The 21,819-nt window shown below is 40.0% G+C and overlaps 2 protein-coding genes across 2 annotated transcripts; both read left to right on the top strand.

The window, feature by feature from the left end:
* The first annotated feature begins 5,490 nt into the window (after positions 1-5,490).
* Positions 5,491-8,337, top strand: rps23 (ribosomal protein S23). The gene is made up of 4 exons (XM_080026158.1): positions 5,491-5,563; positions 6,854-7,013; positions 7,675-7,795; positions 8,157-8,337. Exons 1-4 carry the CDS (start codon positions 5,560-5,562, stop codon positions 8,301-8,303), a joined length of 432 nt encoding a protein of 143 aa, XP_079882284.1. The 5' UTR covers positions 5,491-5,559; the 3' UTR covers positions 8,304-8,337.
* Positions 8,338-11,016: 2,679 nt separating this feature from the next.
* Positions 11,017-20,622, top strand: asb14a (ankyrin repeat and SOCS box containing 14a; the record flags this gene model as incomplete). Its single annotated transcript, XM_080025893.1, has 12 exons — positions 11,017-11,162; positions 11,421-11,473; positions 12,730-12,864; positions 13,238-13,396; positions 14,624-14,869; positions 15,756-15,927; positions 16,090-16,195; positions 16,587-16,766; positions 18,781-18,909; positions 19,123-19,251; positions 19,475-19,628; positions 20,406-20,622. 12 exons carry the CDS (start codon positions 11,017-11,019, stop codon positions 20,570-20,572), a joined length of 1,776 nt encoding a protein of 591 aa, XP_079882019.1. The 3' UTR covers positions 20,573-20,622.
* Positions 20,623-21,819: the final 1,197 nt, after the last annotated feature.

The raw sequence follows: 21,819 nt of genomic DNA, 5'->3' as shown, positions 1-21,819 counted from the left end.
ACACCCCTCCATCACTCTGAGCCGTCCCGTCATCTACACAGACAGTCAATGACAAGATCAATGATCTCATGATATAAAATATGTCCAATATACTGTAGATAGATAGATAGAGAGAGAGAGAGAGAGAGAGAGAGAGAGAGAGAAATAGATAGATAGATAGATAGATAGATAGATAGACAGACAGACAGACAGACAGACAGACAGACAGACAGACAGACAGACAGACAGACAGACAGACAGACAGACAGACAGACAGACAGACAGACAGACAGACAGACAGACAGACAGACAGACAGATAGATAGATAGATAGATAGATAGATAGATAGATAGATAGATAGATAGATAGATAGATAGATAGATAGATAGATAGATAGATAGATAGATAGATAGATAGATATAACTTACCATGGATTGAAGAGGCAGCAGCACTGTGAACAGAAGAGACAAGAGGATCAATAAATAACTGATACAATGTTCATCATTGGATTCAGTAGCGTTCATAAACACAGGATGCTTCCAGTCTGCCTGCCGTGAATCATTTGGTCACCTAAGACCTAGTTAATAATAACTATAAAAATAGCATTGTTGGTCTTCTTGCTTTTACAGGTCATTAAGGATCATCAGAGCTGTTTGCTTAGATCAAACATAAAGACCAAATCAGTAACTATAGTGAATATTTTGACTGTACATTGGAGGGTATGGCCCCAGACAATGACAATGACACATGTATGTGCTTTGTTTCCTTTGAGGCATATCAACTAAAGTCAGTAATAGAGGAGAGAGAGAGAATGAGAGAGCGAGGATGGTGACCAGAAGGTGGACCTGTTATCCAATACCCAGAATGCCTCAGTGTAGGTAGTTAGCCCACTGACCCAGTTGTTCACTGGATGGATTAGAGTTTAGGTGACTGACGGAGCAATTGGCCTGGAACAGAGATAGTGACAGGACAACAGCTCTGACCCACATTACACATACGGACTGTTGTAGTAAAATAAAACATATAACTGGAACAAGATTTAATATACGAAAAAATAAATGAATAAAAATAGATGAACAACATTCAGGTTTCATGCTACGAACAGCGGAAATAACGCTTCAATACATCCTGGAACTTATCTGCAGTTAAAGCCCCAAAATACAGTTGCTCTTTGAATTTTTTTTTTTTATTTTATTTAACCTTTTTATACAAGATACAGGGTCTCATTCTCAAGAGGGACCTGTTAGACAACAACAGTACAACATAAAGTTACCGACAGACAGGACATATGAAGATGATTATTTCTAACTAAAAAAGAAAGTTAAACTAAAAACAATAGACTTAGTTACATCATATTCTGAGCTTAACAAACAAAATCTTCTTATTGTCTTCATCATTGCTGTGTGGTTTGATCATGTGTGATTGACAGAAACACAAGCAAACCACCCATTAACTGGTGCAACATTTTAAATTAAATGTTGAATGAAATCCTTGAGACTGATGTTTGACTTTGCTGTCGTGAACACCTTCACACACCACCTGTCATCCCACCTGTCGACAACTAAGCCGTGTGCATGACAACTGCATGGCAACTCAATCTGTTGACGTAAATTTAGCTGGTCCATGTGAATCCATGTTTTAAACACTTTTTTTTATTGGATTGGATTGGATTGGATTGGATTGGATTCACTTTACTGTCATTGTGCAGAGTACAGAGACAACGAAATGAGGTTTGGCGTCCAACCAGAAGTACAAAAGAGAAGTAAGGTGTACATGAATTATAGTCGCAATATGATTGGAATAGTATATAGTGCAATATAACAGTAGAGTGTAAACAATAGAGCAGTCAGTGCAGTATGAGCAGTATAGACAGATATGTTCAGATTAAGTTACTATAGTGTACAGTAAAAGACATGCACAGTAAATTTGCAGTATTTTTTCCAGTACACTATAAGAGCAGCATAGTGGTACAGTGAGTGCAGTATAAATAAGTAAGTGCTAAATAAATAGAGTTCTATGGGTGTGGTTACAGGGGATATGCACATTCAAATAGAGGGATAATTGTTCCTGTCTTTATGCTGGACATGTCTCCCAGAAATCTTCCAGGTCATACATTATTAAATCGTTTTCATAATTTCTGTCTGGATTATCTTCTAATGCAACGCTGTTTTGAGTTATTGAAGCGTCACATTTATCTACTGAATCAGGTTGACTTGAATGGGAACATGCAGCCCAGGACTTTTTTTTTGCGTGTGCACACACAGTACGGACAGGTAACAGATCTTTAGGAGATATTCACTGATCTTGACAAAAAGTGATTTTAACAACAAGCGTTCTCCAGAATCACTGACTTCCCCTTTAAGTGATTATATAAGCAGGTGCATTGAGGATCCATTCACACTGTCCGTCTGCGGCTCAAAATGTATGAATGTTTGAACCGTTCGCACTGATAAACATGCTAAACACGTCTGTTTTGAAGCACATCTGGCCCTTAACAGATCATTACACTAAATCATTTGACATTACATACAGTTAAAGGTATATCACACAAAACACACTGTTGTTTCACAGGAGAAACCTGAAGCCTATCCATGTAGCTCTGTCCAAAATCGATGCAAAACTGCTTTGTCTATATACTCTGGTCGGTTATGGAGGAGCATGTAGCCTGATAAAATGCTAAATAATCTGTTTTATCTATGTCACCTCTGTTTAGGGTCAAATAAAACGTGTTCAACATTAGTCTCATCACATAATAGATGTATTATAAATGTGCTCTGGTAGCAACGAGAGGTAGAGAAACGTCAAATCATCCCAAACTCAATGACACAGCCAAATAACAGGACTGTGGATTTTGGGATTGCACTGATTGTATAATCCTAAAATCATGTGAACACACACACACACACACAGACACACAGATCATGAATGATAGGGCGGTGCATGACTCTGAGCCAAAATGAGATTTTGCAGCTTCTGCCTCAGTAACACAAACACACACACCCAAACAAACACACACACACACACGTGCACACACACACACACACACACACACACACACACACACACACACACGGAATGATGCAGTGACTTTCAGCCAAGAGGAGATTTTGCAGATTCTGCCTCAGTAGCCACCACACTGCAAACAGCTGCGTTCGTTTTGACACATCCAGCACGCACAGAGAAATATTATCATCCCATCTGTGAAGCATCTGTGCATGGTCTGGGTTAGGTGACGAAAACACTCAGGGCATAAAACATGCAATTAAATACAGGGAATATTGACAAAACCCTGCATCAAAACCAATCTGCATGGGTTTAGCATCCATTTGATAAGTCTGGTCCATTCACCAGCCAGTACTGTAGAATTCCCAACACCTCTGCAGACCCGCAGAAATGTTGCACCTCTTTTTTAGCAACATCTTTTTGGCTGAGTTCCAGCGCTCAGTCTCAGCAGCATTGTTCCAGCAGCATCCAAAGCTCTGACATAACCCACTGTACATGTCCTGCCTTCAACAGCAGACACAGACACAGACACAGACACAGACAGACACAGACACAGACACAGACACAGACAGACAGACAGACAGACACAGACACAGACACAGATAGATGGAGACTATAGCTGGTGGTGCATGGGCTAATTTGATCAGATGTTGTTGGAGGTTTTTTTAAATTGTTCCTCTATTTCCAAATGACCAAATCAAAAAATAACTTGACTGAAGCGGTAAATGAAAAATTAAACAAAACACACACAACCAATGAAGCTCCTTGTAGGTCACACACGGTGGCAACACACACACACACACACACACACACACACACAGTAGCAACACACACACACACACACACACACACACACACACACACACACACACACACACACACAACACACACACACACACACACTGTAGCAACACACATCACTAATCTCAGAGCTGATTCTGAACCTGTCAAGAGTCAAAGATTATAGAGTAAGGAGAGGTAATACACCGACAGGCATCTAGGTCAGACATCCTATCTCTTTCTCCCTTTACATACCTGTCGTCAGGCCGACGCTCGAGGCAGGAAAACGGTTTCAGATGGATGACAAAGAGATAAAGGAGGAGGAGAATGCTGCAGCAGGGTTTCCATGGTGAAGCCATCGCCGTGGTGACAAAGAGTGGGATGCCGGCACACTGTATCCCTCCCTCTCCCTCTCTACCTCTGTCTATCCCTCTCTCTCTCCCTCCCTCTATAGCTCTCTCCTTCTCTCCCCCTCCCTCTCTCTCTCCCTCTCTCTCTCCCTCTCCTTCCCTCTCTAGCTCTCTCTCTCTCTGTCTCTACCCCCCTCTCTCCCCCTCCCTCTCTCTACCTCCCTCGCTCTCTACCTCCCTCTCTCTCTCTCTCTCTCTCTCTCCCCTCTTCACATAATCTACTTTAATCAGCCCACACCATGTAAACCCCGCAGTCACGCTGGAGTGAAGGATCAACCAATCGGGAGACAGCTGAGACAGATAGGCCCCGCCCCTCTCTGCCTGGTTTAAGACATTTGGCTTTTGACTTAATTTGTCATTTTCAGCTCAGCTCCGACCAGTTAAAATAAATCTCATTTCAGCAGATTCAAAGGTCCGCATAACGACAACTGCTCTGACACAGCAGAGTCTTTACATTTCGTACATTTAACCATATAAAAAATAGTAGCTATATACACAAAAGGGAAATTGTTCATCTTCTTTATGAATATTTGACACATGTGGAAAGTGTCAAATCTACTAGTTTTAGACATGGATCAAAACAGAGAAGGAGTCACATTAATTAAATAATTGATTTGTGTATCTTGTTATAGGCCTACTTTATTCATTATTATTTAATTCAACAAATTCTTCTTACATAAACATAGATTCTTGAAAACAACTGAGCTCAGTTATTATTTATTTTCACTGAATTTATTGAAGAAGAATGTTTTGAAACTTTTAATAGACAAACAATGAAGTCCTATGACATTTTTCTCTTTTGTGTCATATTTAATTGTTATGTTCTGCTACCGGTTGTCTGATTTGTGCCATGGCGATATTATACTAAAGAATCCTGATATATTACTAATTTTAGCGACACCATTTTCTCAGCAGACCAAATGTACACAATCAAATGTGTTAATATGCTATCTTAGCAAAATATTAGATCCATTAAATGATTAGGCTCATAATTTTTTTTTTTATAAATACAGATTTTTAAACATATTTGACATTGAAAACTTAAAACTTCATTTGCAAAAACTATTTGGCTATATGATTTAAATTTTATACATTTCAAATGTATTCCAGTTTACATTTATTTGTTGAACAATTACCGTACTGTAGACAGCTGTTATTGCTATAGCAGTGGCTATTGTTTACATCCTTAAACGGAGTTCTACTGTAGCCTACTAGGCCTACCTATTTGTTTACAATAAAAAAAACATTATATCATATAAAGTATATTATCCATTATATAATTTCAGTCAGGCATCTTCTGGCCACGCCTGGCCGGGGTCCTCAGACAAGACATTGCCGCGGTGCATGCTGGAACTTTCCTTTCCATCCCAGACTCTGTTCAGAAATCATGGGTACGTCTTCAACTTAGCCCAAAAAACCTTCTAAATGTGTTAACTGCTCAGATTTTTCACATCGGTGTCGCACATAAATACCTTATGAACTGTTTGCGACGCGTTTAGACGGAAAAATGTCCTCAGTGAATTAGAAAACGAGCCGTTAATGCGGTGTTCTGCCGCACAACGTGGAGCGGCCATAACACGTCCGCTAGCATGTTAGCTCCAAGTGTAGCATGCGATCATTTTACACTTTAAACGGCTGTGGTTGATTTTATACAATTAAATGAAACACTGTCTATGTAATTAATCACTTAAACAATGAAATTACCAAATGTCCGATGTTACGGTGTAGAACATTTTATATAATACTTATTTTTTTGGTTCCACGTTAGCTCCTAACGCTAAGCTTCGTTCAATTTGCGCTTTTTAACAGTCGTCAGATTGTAAGTCAAATCCTGCTTTTATACACGCACATGGCAATTGATGCAAGTGTAAACGGATTTTGTATGTTAAATACTGGTAAACAAATGTTGCTTCCTTCAGTGACTACTTCCACAGCCTCTAATGATAAGTCCTGAACTGACTATTGTGAGTTCTGTAACTTGTGTGAAATGGATATCCTCATACCTTGTGTTCTTGAGTCTGTTCTGTAGAAACTTGTTTCCTTATTCCAATTTGCTTCACATTTAACTCCAATCTAGACTCGGCTGCTTTTTGTGTCAAAGCAACTGGAGTGACCAGTGAGAGCATGACATACAAAAAATTAAAATAATAATAATAAAATAATTAATGATTTTAATATATGTATGTAAAGGATGTCCTGTATCGAAAGTGACTGTGGCTTTTCTATAGCTGTGGTCATTGATAGTACAGGAAAATGAAGCTGACAGCCTTTCCCGTGTTTGAAGGATCACTTGTTCCTATCAGACCCTGGCGCTCTCAAACAAACCCCTTCCCTGTTTTAAAATCAGCTGTTTTCACACTGTATTTGGTGAAGGAATGGTTTCATCTCTGAAGTTTGAATTTTACAAACTAAACTGTAAGGGTTTGGAAACTCTTGACCTCAAGAGGATAATTCAAATTTCAGATATTGAACTACAGTAACACTTGAATGGAGTAGCGGTTTTCTAATAACCTTTGGCATAAATATATATTTTTTTTAAATGTGTCTTCCACATATATCTGAGGGTATCTTAGGGTTCCCTGGCCCTCTGAATTTGATGTCAAAGTAGCAGCAGGAATCCTGGTAACTCCAAGGCGACGGTCCAGTACTTGCGCTAACTTGATTTTCTTAATTTTCTTCAGGAAAGTGTCGTGGTCTGCGCACAGCCAGGAAGCTCCGGAATCACCGCCGTGAGCAGAGATGGCACGATAAACAATACAAGAAGGCCCATCTGGGAACCGCCCTGAAGGCCAACCCCTTCGGAGGAGCCTCCCACGCCAAGGGCATCGTACTTGAGAAAGTGTGAGTACCAGTATGATACAGGCTGATTAATACATATAGGACGGTCCTGTATCGAAAGTGACCATGGCGTCTCTGTTGCCGTGGTCATTGATAGTACAGGAAAATGAAGCTGAGAGCCTTTCCCGTGTTTGAAGGATAACTTGTTCCTATCAGACCCTGGCGCTCTCAAACAAACACTTTGGCATTTTTTAAATCAGCTGTTAACACTCTAGTCTGGTGTTGATTCACCGAAAACTGCTTCTGTTGTGGTAAAAAGCAAGAAAAGAAAAACATAGGACTAAAGGCAGCTGTTACTGTTAACTCTTCAGAAAATGTGAAACCACCTTGTTGACTGTAGAACCCAATTCAAGCCTTTACAGACTCCAGTTAACATGTTAGGGGCCAGTTCTCAGTTTGGGATGCTGGTGGTCAACAGTCTCCCCCTCTATTCTACCCACTGGAACGTTCTGCAGTAATTTGTTACAATGTTGTGAAGGATTATTTATGGGCAGCTTTTTAAATTGTTATATTTACATTGGGTCACAACACTGAAATGGAACCAAATGAAATCCAATATGAGCCATGTGGTAGCAGTAATTACAAGACGGAATTAAATTAAACTTAAACATGCAAACCTTCCATTCCATGTGTTAATGTCTGTTTTTTGGTTCCCTGTCTGCAGTGGTGTTGAGGCTAAGCAGCCTAACTCTGCCATCAGGAAGTGCGTGAGAGTTCAGCTCATCAAGAACGGCAAGAAGATCACCGCCTTCGTCCCCAACGATGGCTGCCTCAACTTCATCGAGGTAAATCTCCGACATGTAAACGTCATTGAATAACAGCAAAACAAGCCCATTTAGTGCAGAAAAATATAGTTTGTGATTGTATTCTTAGAAAAAAATGGTTTATGCCTTTTTGATTTCATTTTTTGTAGATTTTACGAAAATGTATTCATGCAGTTTGGTGTCAAAAATGTGTCAAGCCACAGCTAATTTAATATAAAGTGGAAAGTATACCAACATCTATAGATATTTTTGAAAGACCTATTGATATTTATCTTAAATTCCTTTATGAAATGTAGCTATAAGCAGTCACATATTATAGTAGGAGTATAGTCAACCCTGCTTCGTCAACTTTTCCTCACCTCTTCTCCTCTCTGTCTCGCAGGAAAACGATGAAGTCCTGGTGGCAGGATTCGGACGTAAAGGTCACGCCGTGGGAGATATTCCCGGCGTCCGTTTCAAGGTGGTGAAGGTAGCCAACGTCTCCCTGCTGGCTCTCTACAAAGGCAAGAAGGAGAGACCTAGGTCATAAACAGCTGAAAATATAATAAACGTTTTCAATTACAGTCTACTTGTGTTGTGTTGTCATTTGATTGACTATAGAGTATATTGAAGAAGGAATTTAAAAGCATGGAAATGTCTTTTTGGGTTCATACATCAGACAATTAACGTGAACATATCTGGTCTGTAATAACCTTCTGTATAGTGCTCAGAATGATTATGGAAAGTTTAGTTTATTTATGGAAAGTTTAGTTTATTTAAGTGCTTTAGAAGTTGAGATATCTGGGTTATTTTCAAGCAACTGGCACAGTGCAATAATCAACATTAATGGCCGACCCACAGCAAGTTCACAGTATTCAATCAAGACATCTTTAAGGCTTCGGGGTTTCTGTAAAAAGCAAAAGATTGAAAAGATGCATATAATGTGTAGTGGCTGAAATTATACATTAAAAAGAAACACTTCTGGTCTATCTAATGCACCACATTATTAAAGTTATTTTTTTGCTGGGAGTGTTAAGGGTCTAAGCAGAGGGTGTCATCGGGTACAGACTGAAGCCCACTGAGGCAAAGGGCTGTGATATTGGCCTATAAATAAAAACTGGTTTTGTGCAACCTCATCTGGTACTTCTACCTTAATAGACAAAGGCAATACAATTTATTTGTCTGGCACAATTCATACACTGATGCAATTCAAAGTGCTTTACAGAGGGGTGGTCAAACATTACAATTTTACTACCATTTCAAATTTACAAAAATGAATACACTAAAGAAACAAAATTAAAAGATAAAAAGCACATCAAAAATGATTTTGAAGGTAATCAATAGAGCTGTGTTTTTTTTTTAAATATGTGATTAATGTTTCTTTTAACAGGAATGTTTAAAGACCTGATTTAGAAGACTGCATAGTGCATGACGTTCAAGGTGTAGGCCTGTCCGTAAGCAGTAGCCAGAGGTTCATTGTTTTCCCGAGGACACTTGGACAGGTATAACTGCCAACCCAACCCTGCCATAAGACACTCAATTAGTCGATTGCCAAAAAAAATTATCTGCAACTATTTTGAATACTGATTAAAATGAAAATAAATTAAAGTTTACTTCATTCTAAACATTGTCTGGCTGCAGCTTCTTTCAATGTGAGGATCTGCGTCTTTTCTCTGTTTTATATCATTGTAACTGAACATCTTTGTCATTGGACGAAATATTTGATAACATCACCTTTTGCATTGTATAAATGAAACAAATGCTTTAAAAAAAAGAGTTCTCCAGATTAAATCGACAATGAAACAATTTGACAGTTGCAGTAGTGCGTGCCATGTATTTAATGGCCACACACACACACACACACTGCACAGTGGGCTGTCAGCTGGGAGTGAACTAGTGGCCTAGTCCGGCCTTGGTCTGTTCTGCTGTGTCATACTAACTTTATAAACGTAGCTGGAGGGGTAAATATAGTAACAGGTATCAGATGCCCTGCTACTCCGTTACGCCCCTCTGAGACCTACAGCAACTACAACAGATCCTCTTTAATCTGCGTTTAGTCCACGGCCGAAACAACGACGCAACTCTAAACCACAAGGTAAAAAAATAATACAGTGTTGTCTATCAGAGAAAGTTAAAGTCTGTTTAAAGACATGTTGATATGTCCTGTCAGTCCCTCTGTTTACCAACCAGTTAATTGTCAATGTTTTTTTTCTTTTTTTTCTGTACAGTAGCCTATTTCTAAATTGCAACTACAGTTTGTTTAAGGTCAGATAAGTTAGTTTTTACATATTGAGGAAAACCAACATTAACTGCAGGTCTGGTACAACATGTGAAGTGTGAGTGTGTGTGTGTGTGCGTGCGCGTGTTTGTGTGTGCGTGCGTGCGTGCATGTGAGTGTGCGTGTGAGTGCATGTGAGTGTGCGTGTGAGTGCGTCTCATGTCAAACACATTTCACACACACCTGCCTTTTCGATCTCTAATAGAAGAACTTTTGGCTTCACGACATGAAAATCAGGTTTCCTTCTCCCTGGCACTGTGTCCACATACTTTAGTCTGAAGCTCAGTTCTAATAAAAAGTAAAGAGTAAAAACACAACTTCAACACGTTTTGGCGTTCAGCCTTCTTCAAGAACTTGTATTTTTACTCTAGTTGTAGAATGTGCCAGGTTTTAATAAATGCCATTTTACCCTTTTATAGATGATAGCTTTGGTTTTTTTTTCTTGGTGTTCACTACCTTTAGTAAACTCCTGTTTCTAGAGCCCCTTTTACACAGAGATTGCGGCATATTGACGGAACAACATCACTCCAATATGCCGGCTTTGCTTGCTTCTGTGTTATTTACACAGAACCAAGCAACGCCGGCCTGCTGGCGCATCAGTAGCTCCTTTTACACAGCGTTCCGGAATGAAAGAGGTGCTTGTAAACAGCGTCAGGTGTGACGTAAACATTTAGCGCCGCGCCGGTCAGCTGCTTTACAACAACAACACTGGCCGGTGAATTGAGAGCAGAAGTGCTGGAGCTTGCAGTAAGAGGGCCGTATTTTAGGTTACATCATCTAATGGGAAGACAGAATTCAGAAGTGTTAAAGATTAGTTTTGGAATCACAAATTGAACTTATCAAACACAGTGGTATTTAGTTTGAACCATAGATAGTATATAAAACAAACACTGAGCAGATCAGAAAATTTAGTCCAGCGAAATATGCCGTCAAAAACATTCTTTGCCATTTTTTAAACATAGACGGGATCTCACATGATGACATAATGGAGTTTGAGCAGTTTGTGACGACGGAGGAAGAGGAGGATGACGAAGATGAAGCGACTCAGTTCATGATCGAACAGAGTCTGAAGGAAAGCAACAAGCAGAAAGAATCTCACAGAGAATCTACCACACAACAAGACCACACGAGGTCAGTCTGAAAATAACAATACAGCTCGCTAAGATGTTTGAAATCTCCCTCTCTCTCTCTCTCTCTCGGCCTCTCTCTCTTTCTCTCTGTCTCAATTCAGTTCAAAGGGGCTTTATTGGCATGAACGTGTCAATAACAATGTTGCCAAAGCATTCTCTCTCTCTCTCCCTCTCTCGCTCTCTCTCTCTCTCTCCCTCTCTCTCTCTCTCTCTCTCTCTCTCAGCAGTTCATCATTTTATTTATCTTCTCCCCTCACAGTCCAGGGCCTAGATCTGAAGAGAGCGACACCATCTTCACAGCTATAAGACAAGGTGAGGAGAGGGGATACAAGGCCTCCAACAACGTCAATGCTTTTGTCGTGATCTACAATAAAACAATACAAATTCATTTGTAAGATATTCACATTTTATAAGATATCTTAAAGCTATAGTACGTAACTTCTGTCGTCCCCATGAGGAATTCTAAGTAATAACAACAACACTAGCGGCGCTTCAATGATCGGGCATTGAATTTATGTCTTCTGCAGTACGTCCAGGTTTCTTCTTGGCAGTAGAATCAACAACTGAAACAATTCTTGGGCACTTCTTGAGCTTTCATTTATATGAAAAAGTTACGCACTATAGCTTGAAGCCAGGGAAAGATGCTGAAATATTTCTGTATTATATTTAGGGTTGCAAAATTCCGGGAATTTTCAAAGTTGGAAACTTTCCATGGGAATTAACGGGAATTTATGGGAATTAACGGGAATTTCGGGAATTAACGGGAATAAACGGGAATTTACTAAATTTAAAGCAACCCAAATGCACTACATTCTCCTAACTATGTTATTTCAGTCCAGGCAAACGTTCTAGACTGTAAAAAGCAGTTTTTTCAACAAAGTTTTAATATATTTATGAACATTTATTTTCAAATCAGATTTTTTTTTAAAGTTTATTGAGATACCCAACTTGATATCATAAATTGATTTTTACTAGACCAGGTTTCCAGAGGCTTAAGCTTTGATTTTAAATATAGTTGGGGACAATACATTTTAGCATAATCTTGACTAAAACAACCAGATTTTATGCAAGTACACTTGGCAAATTGCACATAGCACACATCCTACTGCAGGGGTACTGAGGCCACGTCCCCTACATGCTCTGTGCATTCCTCCATCACATGGTGGGGGGACATTTGACTTTATTTATCGAGTGTGTTGGGTCAGACAGATGAGTAATATTTTACTCAACATTCATCTTTTTGTTGTTCAGTGAAATTATTGATTGTTCATAAAATAATCAACTTGATAAAGTTCTTCTTACAAATAAATCTGTTCAAATGTAATGTTTTTTGATAGTATTATTTTGCATGGATGTCTGCCTATGACCAAACATAGTGTTTAAAAGTTTTGATTTATGGTTGGTTATGAAAAAAAAAAAATTAAATTACCGCCATTTTGTTAATTCCTATAATTTCCAATTTTGAATATTCCCAAAATTCCAGTGGAAAGTTTCTGGAAACTTTCCGGTAATTTACCGGAAACTTTCCACCCCTTTGCAACCCTAATTATATTCTACTATCCCTCCAGGTAACGAGAAGCTGTTGAAGGAGCTGTGTGTGCGACAGAGAGAGAGGTTTTGTGAGATGGACAGCAGAGGATGGACTCCTCTCCACAAAGCCGCAGCTCAGAGCAACATCACAATCCTGGAGCTCACGTTAAAGGGTTTGTATCCGCTATAACACTGATACAATATTAAAGGTGCTACGAGGAACTTTTAAAAATTACTGAAACAGTCTCATTTTTTTTTACAGCAAACAAGACCATCAGTGCAAAGAACGCTATTTTTATATAGTTTTACTTAATGCCCTTTGTCATGGTTACGCTCACCCAGGAACTACAGCTGGCGTGGTAAAAACACTACCGCTTTTGTCCAAAGGTGGTGCAAGAATTAACACAAAGTGAAAGTTCCTTGGAGCACCTTTAAATATCTAAAAAAGAGAAATATTAAATGATTAGTGATGAATATGTATACTATTAACTAGAGGTAGCCTTACATATGTGTGATGAGTGATAAAGAGGTTAATCTGCCCCCCAGCTTCGGGCCCAGACTGTGTGGAGAGCCGGACTGTCTGTGGGGAGACGCCTCTGTTCCTGGCAGTGGAACGCGGTCTGATAGAAAACGCTTCGTTCCTCATCCAGCACGGAGCCAATGTGGACTGTCAGGATCAGAAGGAAGATTCCCCACTGTTTGTCGGTAGGCTGCACCAACATTTGATTTAAGCCTAATTTTACTTTATTTTGTACTTTTTTATAAAAAATAGTTTTTTAATATTTTAATTTTAATTTTATTTCATTCAATTTATTTCATACATTTACAAAAATAAATAATTAAAATGGTCATACAGAAATCAACAATATTAAACAACTAAAGTGTTTGACGTTTCTCAATCTCTCTTAAAGGTTCAGTAAGCGGAATGGTTCTTTTAGCTAACTTCCTGTCAGTTACTGCAGTTAGCAGTCCCCACGCTCGTCCCTACGTCACCACATTAATGCACTGCGGTTTTCAAGCAGCGAGTTATCTAGCATCATCTCAGATCCGTAAGTGTGATAAAACATGATAAAAACCATCAAAACAGACATTGGGAAGGATTTTTACCTGCTATGCCATTGGAGGCACATTCACCCATCTGTCGCTCTGAGTGCACCGTCAGTGAGACGGGTGCCAGTTTGTAGCGTTCTCTCTTCTGATTGGATAGGGCCTACCAGTTTCGGGATCCCCGAAAAGATTATTTGCCGATTACATACAGAGCGAGTGAGTGAGAGATCGGCTTTTTGAAACGTGCACACTATGTAAGTGATCACTGTATGAATAAAGAGCGATTTAACACTTACATTAACATAAATAAATCGCTTACTTCACCTTTAATCTTTCTTACATAATTTAATTAATAGACTCCAGACTGAACTAGCAACTTCTAGATGAGATTTAACTAACCCCAGATTTATATTGTGTTAGCCTATAAAATAAAATGTCCTTGGCTCCTTGCATAGATTTCGAAAAGTTAGTATTTAAAGCTAAAGGGTGTATTTAAGTCCATATTTTTTCTTAGGCTACTAGAATCAACAACTGAAACATTTTTTGGGCACTTCTTGAGCTCCTGCACCAGTGGCGAGGGTTGACACCAGTTTGCAGACGCTGCCATACTGAGAAATACAGAGAGAGTTTTAATCAACTTTGTTTCAACTCATTTGATGATGGCTTGAATGTAACCGACATTCATTAATATATAGCCTAATGAAAAAATAATTATGCACTGTAGCTTTAGTTATATGGACACCAGACTCTAGGCTTGTCACCTAACATTTACAGCATTTAACCAACAGTTATTAGTATAAAGAAATGTATATGGGTATGGACACCAGACTTTGTCACTTACCAGTTATTTGTAGTTAATTATTATTTGACCCTTTTCTCCCTTAGCGGTGCGTTCAGATCACACGGACATGGTGAAGCTTTTGCTAGGGCGGGGCTCCAGAGTTAACCAGCAGGGTTGCCATGGTCGCCGCCCGCTCCACGAGGCCTCGTTGTCGGGCAAAGTTTCCATGGTGACGCTGCTGCTGGAGGCCGGAGCCGACCCGGACCCCGCCAGTCACTACGGGCTCACACCGCTGGCTCTGGCCGCTAGGAGGGGACACCCACAGGTGCTGCAGACGCTACTCAACAAAGGTGAGTTTTTTAAAAAATTGTTTAGATCACAAATAGACAACTGAAAAAGTGAACACAAACAACAGAAAAAAAGGCTACAATATGCCTACTTAACATGTTTCTAAGGACATTGTTTTACCTATAGGTAACAAGTCAAAAAAGTGTCATGTAGGTAGGTCACTTCACCGCTGCTATTTAGTCAAGGAAGGCGGCAATATCTGTTAACATTTTTCTGCTTTTCCTGAGATCTCAAAACGGATTGAGTGAGCAGTTTTACTCTCACTATTCATATATAACTTTAACAAAATATGAAATGAGATGTTCACACTTAAAACCTGGGGTATATGATTTCTGATTGGTCAAAGTTAACATGAGCTGTACACTTTGACCAATCAGAGCGAGGCTCCGATTCTTTGTTCTTATTGGCTGTTGGGACTGTCCATTTACTTTGGCACAACTTTGTTGGTGTAGAGCGTGTCAGGGAGGGACCATAGGGGAGGGACCAAAGAGAACAAGTGGAGCGGTTGAGGTATTTGAATTCGAATCTCTATCCCAACTGCCATTTTTCTCCCCAGATCCTCCACCCCAGCTTTAATTCATCAGTAATAATAACACAATAACATAAAACACTACTTTCCATCATCTCGTCCTGTAGGCCTACACTAAGTGAGATAGCCCTGCTGTAGGCCTATGATGATTAGGCTGTATCTTTCAAATTTGTGTTTTCAAAACAGAAGGGTACTTTGCACATCCGTAAAGTAAAGATACCTTTTTCATGTTTGCCTGATGAAGGTCTATTGAATAGTAGACTTACACATACATTTAAGACAATAAGATTTTCAATAAGTGCTTTAAATAAATATTATCATTATATTTATTTTGTTGGGTGTGTGTCTTGCTCTTGCAGGAGCCAACGTGCTGTCCCAGGCCCAGGATGAGGCGTCCATCTTGTACGAGGCGTCTGCGTGTGGAGACCCGTTCGTCATCAGTCTGTTGTTGGAATACGGCGCCGACGCAAACGTTCCCAAACAAACAGCGCACATGCCCATCCACCAAGCCGCACACAGAGGATACCTGGAGTAATAACGACATCATGTTTAACAAGCTCAACTGTTTGTTTTGATTTATTCTGGTTAACAACTGCAGCATTTACTCTATGTGTGTGTGTGTGTGTGTGTGTGTGTGTGTGTGTGTGTGTGTGTGTGTGTGTGCGTGTGTGTGTGTGTGCATGTTTCCTGCAGATCGCTGAAGCTGCTGATTCCAGTTACTTCTATGGACAACATAGAGGACAGCGGGATGAGTCCGCTACACTCTGCTGCTTCAGGAGGACATCCACACTGCATCAAGGTCTGTCTGTGTGTGTCTGTGTCTGTGTGTGTGTGTGTGTGTGTGTGTGTGTGTGTGTGTGTGTGTGTGTGTGTGTGTGTGTGTGTGTGTCTGTGTGTGTGTGTGTGTCTGTGTGTGTGTGTGTGTGTGTGTGTGTGTGTGTGTGTGTGTGTGCGTGTGTTCAGCCCTGATTAGGGCTGGAAAGTAATTAAGTTAAAAAGCATGCTGGTTTGAACACTAAAAAATGCGATAGGATTTAGAAGGACAATTTTCAGCATGCTGCATCTGACCGCATGTATTGTGAAGTACTAACTCTTTTTTGTTGTCATACGAAAAAGCAAAGGAAGTGTGGGTATTGGAACGCACCCCTTGAATGTCCCTCCTCCCTCGCTCCCTCCCTCCCTCCCCTCAGGCTTTGCTGGAGGCAGGTTACGACCCAAACTTCATGCTCCCTAACTGGGTGAGCCGTCGCTATAACGATGAGAGGAAGTCAGCACTCTTCTTCGCTGTCTCAAATAACGATGTGCCGTCAGCCAAGCTGCTGCTGGAGAAAGGTGCCAGGACAAACATGGACCCGCTCAAATGTCTGCAGGTGTGTGTGTGTGTGTGAGAGAGAGAGGGTGAGTGTACTTGTGTGTACTTTGTGAGGACCTTTCTTGTTTTTTTCCTTTAGGAATTAGGGTCAAAGATAGAAGGACAAAGATACGTGTGTGTGTGGGTTTCTGACTTGAGTCACTTTCAGGGACACAAGATTTGTTATTGGGGATATACTGATGTTAGGTCAAGGAACAGTAACACCTATCATTAAGTTACTTTATTAGTCAATGGTTGGCTACCAGGGCTGCCTTTACCTGCCACTAGGCCCTGGGGCTGAGAGGTTTCGTAGGCCCCCCGGGCGGCGGTCTTACAATACAGATGCGTTAAAGCCATGTTTGTCTACACCACAATATCTCTATTGATGAAATACAAAATCACTTAAGGTAACATGTACATAACCCCCTCCTGGTCTAATGACTTTTAATAACCAAACACACATGGTTGGTTACAGTGTTTTTCCAAGTTATTGAGGAGACAGCGGTGGGGTCCCAGGACCTTTTAGGGGGGTCCGGGGGCATGCCCCCCCGGAAGAAAAATTTGAACCTTTTAAAGTAAAATGCATCAATCTGGTGCACTTTGAGATGAAAACTAAGGCTAAATCAACTGTGTCCTATGTGAGCTAGTTTCTGGAATAATTTCGAGACAGAAATACCAAAAAGCAGAAACAAAAATATACAGGTTTAAAAAATCCAGTCAGTCAGCACTCCATTTTTTTTAAATAATCCCTTATCCCAAAGCTACTTCTCTCTTTGAACTATTCGTTTTGTTTTTAATGGCTCAACTCAATATAGGCCCTTGATCTGCGTTGCCCCGAACAATGTTATTAAACAAAAATAACAAAAATGTACTGGTGAATGATAGGCCCCTTGATCTTCATAGGCCAAAAATAATGTGATTCTTTTTCCTTTTTCTTTAATGGTTCATGATAGGCCCCTGTTCTCCGTACGCCCGCCCCCCTACGAAGATTAGGGGCCTATCATGAGCCAGTCAATAATTTATTGTTTTAAATGACAATGTTCGGGGCCTTCTTAGATCAGAGGCCTATATTGAGACAGTAAAAAAAAAAAAAAAAAAAAACTTTTTTTTTTTTTTTGAGAGAGGCCCCTGGGGCTTCAGCCCAGGTAAGCCCGTGCATTAAGGCGGCCCTGTTGGCTACATTGAAATTAAAACTACATCTCCCCTCTCAAATTACCACACTATGGAGGGGGTCAGAGTGCAAGGTCAGCCGCAGTACAGCGCCCCTGGAGCAGTTTGGGTTTAAGTATCTTGCTCAAGGACACAATGGTAGAGACGGTGGGCCCCCGTAGACAGCCTTTGCTAGTTTTACAACTAACACCCTCCTGTCCGGTGTCGGGGATCGAACCAGCGACCTCATGGTTACTGGTCGGCCACCTTTCCTCTAGGCCAGGGCTATTCAATTAGTTTTGAATGGGGGCCGGTTGGTGGAAATTATCCAAAATGAGGGGCCTAAAATTGATGAGCATCACATCAATAGCTACATATATTGTAAAACACTACAACGACATAGGAGTGCATATATTGTCTTTATTTGATCAAATAGAGTTCACCAGCTTATCAAAAAAAATCCCTATTTGATTAACATAGGCTGCCTGTTGTTTAAGTGTTTAACAATCTTATCAGTTCAGGAAAACACAATAGGTTAACTCTTCAACAGCTTATCAAAATACATAGTTATTGGTTTACTCAAGAGTGCAACAGTTTATCAAAATACATAGAAATAAATGTACTTTAAGTGCAACAGTGCAACTGCAGATTGCGGCATTTCGCGCAGTTATGACCATGCAAAAGCACACATCGCATGTGCTAGTACATTAATTGTGCACCACAAAAAAAAAAAAAAAAAGGCGGGGGCCAGTAAATATTCCTTTGCCCGCAGGCCGCCTATTGAATAGCCCTGCTCTAGGCCACCCAATCCCCACACCCCATCATCACAGATGGTCGGTCTACATCAGAACCCTGTTGCTGAACCGTGTGCCTGTCTCTTTAAGATTGCTCTGCGTCTTGGAAACCACAAGTTGATCAACCTGTTGCTGAGGTACGGAGCCAACGTCAACTATTACTGCAAAGTGAACACAACACACTTCCCCTCCGCGCTGCAGTACGCTTTGAAAGACGAGGTAAACTGAGATATACGGCCATTATTCCTAGAGGAACTTAATGAAACGTTCTTTTATAGGCTTTGTCATATGATATGCACAACATAGAGTCCAAGACCTACAGCACAAGTGCAAAGTAAAATTTAGGATTAAAGTAGAATAAATTAAGTTTAATTCAAAATAAAATAGAATAAAATATTGTTGTAACTTAAGTATTTTCATGTTGAATGTTAGGTGGTCCTCAGGATGCTGTGTAACTATGGTTACGATATCGCACGCTGCTTTGACTGTCCCTATGGCAACGGCTCCCACGTCCCAGAAGGCTTTGAGGGATGGACCGACACTGTGATCAGAGACACTTTGGTAATTAACCAGCTGTGACACCCAACCAACTAGATTATCCCTCTGTGACGGTAACAACATTTGTCAGCCGAATTATCTGAAGTTCGCTTATCTATCTATCTATCTATCTATCTATCTATCTATCTATCTATCTATCTATCTATCTATCCATCCATCCATCCATCCATCCATCCATCCATCCATCCATCCATCCATCCATCCATCCATCCATCCATCCGTGCAGTTCTGTGAGGTGATAACAGTCCGATGGCTTAAGCACCTCTCGGGGCAGGTGGTGCGCTTGATGTTGGACTACATGGATCATGTGCCTCTGTGTTCCAAGCTTAAGGCGACGCTCATGGAGCAGCCGCAGTGGCCAGACATCTGCAGAGTGCAAGGTAGGACATACAATGGATTATTTATTGATTGAATTGTTACAGCACGTTGGTCAACTGATGTGGTTTTTAGATGAGCTACAGAAATAAATTTGACTTTGGCTTTGGATGTAGATAACTGCTTCTTGTGCATATACAAACTCAAGAGACAACTGGGAATGTTGTTCTACTTAGTGGAGTTGTACAAAGTTTGTGGACGTCCCTTCATGACTTACTTACATCCAAATCCATAAACATTTGGAGTTAGATTTAAAAAATATTATTTTTATTTTCTTATCAAGAATATCCTAATAATTGCAAAATATTATAGGCCTATATATGCATACATATGTATATTTTACCAATCGGCTGCCGCCACTCAGGGGGCCAACCACCAGCGGCTGTATAGAAAAGATCACTCAACCCCAGCAGAGGTCTCACTCCAACGAAAACATACACATAGAAAAACAAAGGAAAACAGGCAAGAACAAACAGAAACCTAACACTATATGGCCAGGGCCGTGACAATAGAATGTTTTCATTAATATATACTTTAATGTAATTTCTTTACTTTATTCCAACTTATTTGCATTTCAAATTTTATTTCATGATTCCAAACCAACGTGTTTAGTTTAATTTGCTCAGGAGGTTGTTTTTTCAATTGTACAAATTGATTTTGACATTGTTTAGTTTCTTAATATAATAATAATATAATCTTAAAAAATGTAAAAAGTTAGAAAATGGAATGAAACTTTATCAGTATATACCAGTTACACCAGACTCCTCCCCCTCCCTCCACAGAGAGCGCGCGCAGTCTGCAGCATCTCTGTCGTCTGAAGATCCGCCGCTGTCTCGGTCGGCTTCGTCTGCGCTCGCCCGTCTTCATGGGCTTCCTGCCGTTGCCGGGGCGACTGAAGGACTACGTGCTTTACAAGGAGTATGACCTCTACGCCTGCACCCCAGGGTGACACACCAACCACTGGCCAAAGAAAGCACTTAAAGGTGCTACGAGGAACTATTTTATATATCTGAAACAGTCTCATTTTTCCTCTGATGAAATGTAACAGCAAACGAGACCATCAGTGCAAAGAATGCTAATTTTATATAGTTTTTCTTAATGCTTTTGTGATGGGTACGCTGCTCACTCAGGAACAACAGCTGGTGTAGTAAAAAATCTACCGCTTTTTTCCAAAGGGGGGCGCAAGAATGAACAAAAACTGAAAGTTCCTCGGTGCACCTTTAAAGGAGAACATGTAAAAGTGTTGTTTAGTTAACCTTGTTTTCCTCCACATCCTCCTCCTGATTAAATGTAAAAAGAAAATGTTTTATTATATTTTTCTATTAAAAATGTATTCCTTCCCCTTCCTGAAAAATAGGCCTAGTGTCCTTATTTCATGTGATTGTCTTTACTTTAATATGTAATCCTTCATGATGACGCAAATTTAACATAGGCCTACATTTTAAAACATCAAGTATTGCATTCAGTCAGTTTTTTTTGTGTCCGTCATTTTTACAGTGTAAGGGTCAGGGTCTGTTTTGGTTTTCCCTCTCAGATTCCCATGGAAGCAAGAAAAAAAATTAAAAATCTAATAGTGGAGCATTTAGTGGCTTAACAGACACATATTTCCCTCTGCTGGATGTGTCAATTGGCCAGTGTTTGCCCATAAGACAGTCATATAAACGTAAATATGTAAATTGTTTCTGCTGCCCCAGAGTGGCGCAACAACGTTACTGCAGGTATTGTGTCCTCATTTAGTCACAAGTTCATTTTCAACTCTTTTCACTGTCAAAGGTACGTTTAATAATAATAATAATAATAATAATAATAATAATAATAATACATTTAATTTAGAGGCGCCTTTCATGACACCCAAGGTCACCTTACAAAGCATAAAATCCTCATGAGGAGCTCTGGAACTTTTTAACACTTAGGAGTCTGAAATCCTTTTTTTTTAAGGTCCAGGAAATTACATAAACTCACTATGACGCCTTCAAATGTCTTGTTTCATGCAGGACAAATAGTCAGATGACTTGCGTAATAATAACCATATGTAATAATAACCATGGACCTATTGGTGGTAATAACTAGTGGAATGACCGATACCGAGTGGATACAAGCTAACAATCTTGCATGATGAGTAAAGATGTTTGCCAATTGTTATTTAAACTTCAAAAACAATAACGTGCCAATTGTGTCTACAACTTTTTTTTTTTG

The sequence above is a fragment of the Ammodytes marinus genome (assembly GCF_949987685.1).
Source record: "Ammodytes marinus genome assembly, chromosome: 4".
Taxonomy (NCBI): Eukaryota; Metazoa; Chordata; class Actinopteri; order Uranoscopiformes; family Ammodytidae; genus Ammodytes; species Ammodytes marinus.
Note: the sequence above shows the minus strand (reverse complement) of the source record. Positions and strands in the feature narration are given on the sequence as shown.